The following is a 7,243-nucleotide window of genomic DNA, read 5'->3' as shown; positions in this document are numbered from 1 at the left end:
TCATGACCTGAGCTGAAGTCGGACGCTTATGGACCGAGCCACCCAGGCGCCCCAGGATCTGCTCTCTCTCAACTCCCCTGTGTGTCATTCAGCCGTGTTAGCTGTGCGTCACATGGCACCTTAGCCGTGCGTCACGTGGCACCTTCCGTCCTAGTGTTTGTGTGTCTCATAGCAGGAAGTTTGTGCTTCCGACCACCTTCTGACATCGTTTGTGTTCTTCGTGCTGATGCTCACGGCCTCGGTTCGTTTGACTGTGGGGTGGTGTTGCGTTGTGGGAATCTAGCAGTTTCTCCGTCCTGCTGGCGGCGGACATCGCTGCTGAGGACCTCCTTGTTTGTTCTCCTGCTGGGCCTGTGCAGACTCCTGTCCCGGTGTCCTCGCTGGTGCGATGGCTGCGCAGCGGCGAATGTGCTTCTGGTTTGTTTATAAAATGTATTTTCAAAGCTTATTCATTTTATTTTGAGAGAGAAGCGGAGGGAGAGGGAGAGAGAAAAGCCCAAGCAGGCTCTGTGTGTTCAGCGAGATCTCACCAACTGTGAAATCCTGAGCTGAGCCCAAACCCAGAGTCAGACACTCAGCCAGGTTCCCCGAGAATGTGCGTTCTGAACTTGACAGGGAAAGCCACGCTGTTTTCCAGTGACTTTGCGGGTCTGAGAGCCCCCGTCGCCCTACCGTTGCCCCATGCTTGGTATCATCAGACCTACTTCAGTGGGTGAGTAGATACTGGTAATGGCGATGCAGTGTCCATGTTACCAGTGAGGTGGAATTGAACTTCTGGCTGTGAAGCCCACCCTACCTCGTTCTCTCCAGGCTCATGAGAGAGGGGTCCATTCGTCAGCCCAGCGCTGAGCCTTCCTCGGGGACGGTGTCCTCCCTGCTCCCCAGGATGTCCCTCCTACCCCACAGCTGCCCGGGGCACCCCCCTGCCCCCCCCAACGCAGACCCAAGCAGACCGAGGGGCTTCTCACGGGTGTGCACCTTCCTGCGCTCCCTCACGCAGGCAGAGGAGGGTCAAGAAGCCTCGAGAGGAACAGGAGCATTAAGGTGGGTCCCAGTGCAAGACCAGGTAGCCAGCGGGGCCCTGGGGGCCCAGGAGGGACACGCGCACCAGGAATGTCCTCCCAGGAGACCGGTCGTGCTGGGCAGTACCGAGTACAGCCGGAAGGAGGTCCCCGTTTTAGTGGGAAACGAAGGAAGGAGGCTCTGGGCTTGATGGTGTTTGACGTGACCGCTCCTTCTGACTCTCGCCCTGGACGATCTGGGGGAACAGCCGGCTGGCTGTCTCTCTAATTACAGACATGGACTCACCAGTGTGGCCTGGAGATGGCGAGGTAGGCGGCTACCTCTGGGGAGCTGTGGCAACATAATGGTAATGTGGAAGTGAATGATAGCTTTCCTTCCGGAAAGTTCTAGAATTTATTTATTTATTTATTTATTTATTTTGAGAGAGAGCAAAGTACGGGCAGGGGAGGGGCAGAGAGAGAGGGAGGCACAGAATCCGAAGCAGGCTCCAGGCTCTGAGCTGTCAGCACAGAGTCCAACATGGGGCTTGAACTCACCCAGGTTCCCCATGAGTCTGGAAAGGTCTAGAAAGTTCTAGAAGTTCCAGAGCCTTTGGGAAGGAGACAGCAAGGGTGTTGCACAGTGTGCGGAAGCAGCCTGAGGGATTACAAGAGCAGCACAGTGAGGGGAGCAGCCTTTCCTTTTTCTCCCTCCCAGCTGTCCGCCAGCTCGGGAAGGGGGGCGTTGCTGTAGGCTGTGTTTGGTGGATGTCTGGGCACCTCGATGCTGGTGACAGAGTGAGGATGACTGCGCTCAGCCAGAATCAAAGCAGTCCCCCAGCGGAGCAGGCCTGTCAGGCGGGAAGGAGGGGACATGGCACTTGCACTGCAGGATTCTGATAAAGAATTCCCGAGGACCAGAGACCTCTGCAGATTTGTGTTCTAAGAGTGAACAGACCTCTGTCTGCCTTCGTCTGCGGTGGGGAGTGCTCGGCGAGGTGCGTGGGCAGGGGGAGCATCTGGAGACGGGGGTGAGGAAGGGGCCTGGGGCTTAATTCTAGGCAGGTGAGTGGACCCTTCTCTTGTGAGACTGAGAGAAGAAGGTGTGGGGGTTTCAGGGGCTAAATTACAGGCTGGGCGTTCTGACACCTCCCCGCTGACACACACGTGTGTGGAGGACAGCCGGGGAGGAGTGCGCTGGGCAGCCGGCCAGAGGCCTGGGGTCTTTGCTCCGAGTGGACGCGGGGCGATCGGAGGAGCATCCACGGCTGATCGGAGCCCCCGCTGGAAGTCATACTGACAGGCCAGACTTGGTTTGCTGTTTTATTTATTTATTGGAGATAATTTTTTGATGTTCTTTTATTTTTGAGAGAGAGGGAGACAAAGTGAGAGCAGGGGAGAGAGGGGGAGACGCAGAATCTGAAGCAGGCTCCAGGCTGTCAGCACAGAGCCCGACACGGGGCTCGAACCCGCCAACCGTGAGGTCATGACCGAGCCGAAGTTGGACGCTCAACCCACGGAGCCCCCGGCGCCCTGTGTTTTGCGTCTTGATGGAAACAGCAGCCTCAGGCGAGGTTGGACTTTGCCCAGCAGAGCGCGTCCCCTGAGACACACCGTCAACTGCATCTCGGCAAACTTCTGCGGCGTCTGCGCTTGCGCTTTTGTGTGAGGTGTGTAAATTCTGGCAGGAAGTGGGTCTTTGGACGGCCACCAGTAGAAGCTGGAGAAGATACTTACAGGCATCAAAGAAGCAAAGACTGACGGGAGGGACTAAAATCCTGGTGAGGCGAGGACCATCGGAGAGGACAGTGCCAGGTGGCACTTTCCTGTGTCAGGAGCAGTTGCCAGGCCTGGCTGCCGGCCGGGGCTGCAGGGGAGGCAGGAAGCCCGCAGCGCGCACACTGGCACGCAGGGCCCGGGGCGGCCACTCGGGCCGGGGGGCTTCAGGCCCACGGTTGGCCTCCCCACTAGTCAGTGGCTGAGTGGCACTTAGAAAGCAAGACGTGCCAGGGGGTCCAGCGAGGCAGGAAAGCTGCAGAGGGAGCGGGGACTGGCGCTGGTGGCTGCATGCCCGCGCGCCCCGGGCACTCGCGATGGGGAAGGGAGCCGAGAGTCCGGCGGAGGCGTCCGTGGGCCGCAGGCGGGGAGGAAGCCAGGTGGTCATGCGCAGAAGGAGAGACGTGGGGTAGAAATTCCGAACACCGGGGTTTGAGCCCCACAACCTGAGTTCTGTGGCCGGGCTCTGCTCTCACCGGCCCATTTTCTCGCCCGTGCAGTGGAGGCGGGAGCCTGCTCTCAGGCCTCGGGAGCTGATGGGGGCAGAGCGCTCAGGGCGCGCTCAGTAAACGGTGCTGCTCTCCGCGCTAACCGCGCCCGGTGGCTTTGCCCCACGGGCGAGGTTTATGCTGAGCTGATGCCTCATTAGAAAACCCAGGAGGCGCGTTCATGCGTACAAAGCGGTGATGCTTGGATTCCGGGGTACCCGGTCCGCGTTTCCTCTTTCCTGTTTGATCAGTTAAAAGCATTCTGAGTTGACTGTGGAGAATCAACATTTCTTTAGTAAGTAAAACTGCTAGTAGAGTCATCCTTTAGGATATTTGTAGGCACACCTCAGAGAGAGGTTTGGGGTTCAGTTCCAGACCACGGCAATAAAGTAAATGTCACAATAACGTGTGGCAAGTGACATTTTTGGCTTTCTGAGTGCATATAAAAGTTACGTTTACGTCGTGATGTAGTCCGTTAAGTGTGCGATAGCATTATGCTCACAAAAAGTACGTACCTTTAAAAAAATTTTTTTAATGTTTACTTTTGAGAGTCAGAGCACGAGCAGGGGAGGGGCAGAGAGAGAGGGAGACACAGACTCTGAAGGAGGCTCTAGGCTCTGAGCTGTCAGCACAGAGCTCAACATGGGGCTCGAACCCATGAACTGTGAGATCATGACCTGAGCTGAGGTCGGATGCTCATCCGACGGAGCCACCTAGGCACCCCCCCAAAAATATGCACCTCATTTAAAACTGTGAACCATAATTGGGCTTTCAGTGACTCAGAGTCGGTGATCACAGACCACCATCACGAATACAGTAATTGAAAATGTTTGGGGAGGCCCATGGATGGCTCAGCGGGTTAAGCCTCCGACTCTTGGTTTCAGCTCAGGTCATGATCTCACAGTTTCATGAGTTTGAGCCTTGCATCGGGCTCTGCACTGACAGTGCGGAGCCTGCTTGGGATTCTCTCATTCTCCCTGTCTCCCTGCCCCTCCTCAACTCTGTCTCTGTCTCTCTCTCAAAATAAATAAACTTAAAAAAAAAAATGTTTGGGCGCCTGGGTGGCTCAGTCGGTTAAGCATCCGACTTCGGCTCAGGTCATGATCTCACAGTTCAAGGGTTCGAGCCCCGCATCGGGCTCTGGGCTGACAGCTCGGAGCCTGGAGCCTGCTTCGGATTCTGGGTCTCCCTCTCTCTCTGCCCCTCCCCCACTTATATGCTGTCACTCTCTCTCAAAAATAAACATTAAAAACATTTTTTTTAAATAATTGACAATGTTTGAAATATTGCGAGAAACATCAAAATGTGGCACGGAAGTGAGCAGACGCTGTTGGGAAAGTGGTGCCGATCGACTGGCTTGTCACGGGAGCCGCGGGCCTCCAGGTTGTCAACAGCGCAGTTACCTGTGACGTGTGGGGACGCCAGGCGCGGGCCTCAGCCTGTACCCTTCCTGCTCGGACAAGTACAAGGTCAGGACACGCCTGCCGGAGCGTAGCGCGTGCGGGGTTCACCCCTCCGGTCCGTTCTAGACCCTTCCACCCCGCTGCGGCCCCGAGCGGCTGACCTGCAGACCACATCCCTGGGTCCCCGGGCCCCCGGCTTCCGGTTGGCTCTGGCCAGTGGCAGGAGAGCAAGGCGGGAAGCCGTGCGTGTCCTGGCCCAGGAGGAGGTCACTGGACAGGCAGCCTGCTCTCCGTGACTCTGTCCTTCCTCAGTCTGTAGCCTCTTCCCCTCTGGTCCTTTGAGGCTGAGGAGGGGGTGACATCTCACACCAGGCCCCCCAGCTCACACCTGCATCGTTCCTTCCTTTGTACATTGATCCTCCGCAAATTACCCCGTTACGTGTACTTCAGCTTCTCGTCGGGAGGCAGCAAGCCGACTTTGGAGATTCTAAGTCGCTGGAGCTGGACGCGGGGGCTCAGGGGGCTTCGAGAGGCGCACAGCACAGGCCCGCAGCGCGGCGTGGCTGGCCATCGGGCCACTGGGGGCATGGCCGCTTTGAGGAAAGAAATAGCAGCTTTGGGGAGTCTTCTCCACTCAGGACGGGCCGCTCCCACTAACTTGTAAGGTCTTATTTTAGACCGACTGTCTGGTTTTAGGCCTCGGAAATTACCCCTCATCGTGCTGTGTCTGAGTCGGCACAGGACGAGCCAGGAGAGGAGGAGCTCGGGACAAGCTCCCAGAGCGGGGACCGACAGGCGCGCCGGCCCCGGGCCCCGTGGGGAGCCCCGCTGGCGTCGGGCCCCGGGCCTCACTCCCTGTTCTCCGGGCCTTCTCCCGCAGGTGATTATAAACAGCACCATCACCCCCAACATGACCTTCACCAAGACGTCGCAGAAGTTCGGGCAGTGGGCGGACAGCAGGGCCAACACGGTGTTCGGCCTGGGCTTCTCCTCGGAGCAGCAGCTGACCAAGGTAACGGGGCCCCCTCATCCGGACGGTGTGCCACCCGGCCCCTGGGTGCGGAGGGCTGAGGGGCCCCGCCGCTGAGCAGGATTCCCCTTCGGCCTTTGATTTCACCCCAGCTGGCCCCGCAGGGCTGCCCGGCCAGATGGGGGGCCTTTCAGAAATCCCAGGCGCCCCTGGAAAGGGAGGTGTCGGGGAAGGACACTCACAGGACGCGTGCCCGGCAGGGCCTGAGATCGCAGCTCGTTCCTGCCCCGTGTGTCACCGGGGCCGCGTGCCAGCACACGCCTGGCGGCCCTCGGGGTCAGTGACCCCCTGGTTGGGGCCCTAAAGGAGAGGGAGGTCCTGCTGAATACTCACTCACACGGGGTTCCAGGCCTGCAAGCCTGCGCCCTTACAGCGTCACACTGCGTTGTGCCTGTGTCACTTTGGTTTGTGGAAACAGGACTCGTAGCTTAGGTTTGGTTCTCCGAGGGGCTCGGGGCGCACACTGTGGACGGTCAGAAACGTCCTGACCATAGGCGTGGAGGGCCCCACGGCCTGCGGGAGCTCGCTGACCGCCGTGACAGGCCTCCCCCCAGCTGGTGGACGTTGGAGCGAGGGGTGTCCTCGCAGGATGGGGGAGGGCCCCGAGCGCGTGGTCGGAACACAGTGCTTGAAAGCGAGGCTGGCCGGTTTGCGGGAACTTACTGGAAGGGAGAGGGTGTCAGAGAACCCGGCGAGAGCTGAGGGGAAGGGCTGGGGCCGGGCTGGCTTCGGAGGCTCGGCTGTAGGAGTCGTTTCTCTCTAGACCGTTGCCATGAGCGTATTTACAGAGTCGTGGCTGGGCCGACCCTGTACCAGGCGCTGAGGACGCGGAGCTGTGGTCCAGTCCGTCCCCAGAGGCGTTTACAGAATCCCAGGTTCCGGGGGACTTGATGGGGTCACTCGGTATGGACTTGGATGCTTGGATTTCCTGCGTACACGGACACGGAGGACAGATTTCGGAAAAGGAGGTTCGGTCAGGCCAGGAAGCCGCGCTCCAGGGGCCTGCGCATTGGCACCTGCTCTCTCTTCAGCGTGTGTGCATGTGCTGTGGACACACGCGGGGCACACTTACATGTGACTTAGGAACACGCATGTGCACACTAAGATGCACGTTTGGGCACACACGTGCACACTCAGGCACACGCACGTGCACACTCAGGCACACGCACGCATCTCTGAAGGGCCTGCAGCCCACAGACCCAGGCATTCCACCTCCAGCCAGAAATGCGCCCCTGATGGAGCACGCCCCACACCCTCTGTGCCCCCAGGTCCTTCACGGGCACGCCACTCCCTTGGAAGCCCGAGAGACCCAGAATGGCCTGGTGGCACTTTGAGCATCTCCTTTATGCCACCCGCTGACAGACGCACCCTTTCCTGGGTACCAAAGCACCCAGCTCACCAGGGCCCTGCAGCACAGGGAAGGAAGCCGAGTCCTTGAGTCTAGGTCATCGGGTATAGTCGTGGGAGGCGATGTGCCTTGATCCCCGGACTTGTGTGCTGTTCCTCTGGGGAGAAGCACCACGTGCCCCGCCACCCCGAAAGCCT

At 59.0% G+C, this 7,243-nt stretch overlaps 1 protein-coding gene across 1 annotated transcript in view; it reads left to right on the top strand.

Moving 5' to 3' along the window:
• The window catches only part of HOMER2 (homer scaffold protein 2), a 79,864-nt gene that overhangs the window by 51,634 nt on the left and 20,987 nt on the right, over positions 1–7,243 (top strand). Inside the window, exon 3 of the mRNA XM_029952306.1 lies at positions 5,549–5,680. Coding sequence (XP_029808166.1) covers positions 5,549–5,680 — 132 coding nt within the window. The remainder of the gene's footprint in view (positions 1–5,548; positions 5,681–7,243) is intronic.

Source organism: Suricata suricatta, chromosome 9, assembly GCF_006229205.1.
Source record: "Suricata suricatta isolate VVHF042 chromosome 9, meerkat_22Aug2017_6uvM2_HiC, whole genome shotgun sequence".
In the NCBI taxonomy this organism is placed as follows: Eukaryota; Metazoa; Chordata; class Mammalia; order Carnivora; family Herpestidae; genus Suricata; species Suricata suricatta.
This window is presented reverse-complemented; position numbering and strand designations above follow the sequence as displayed.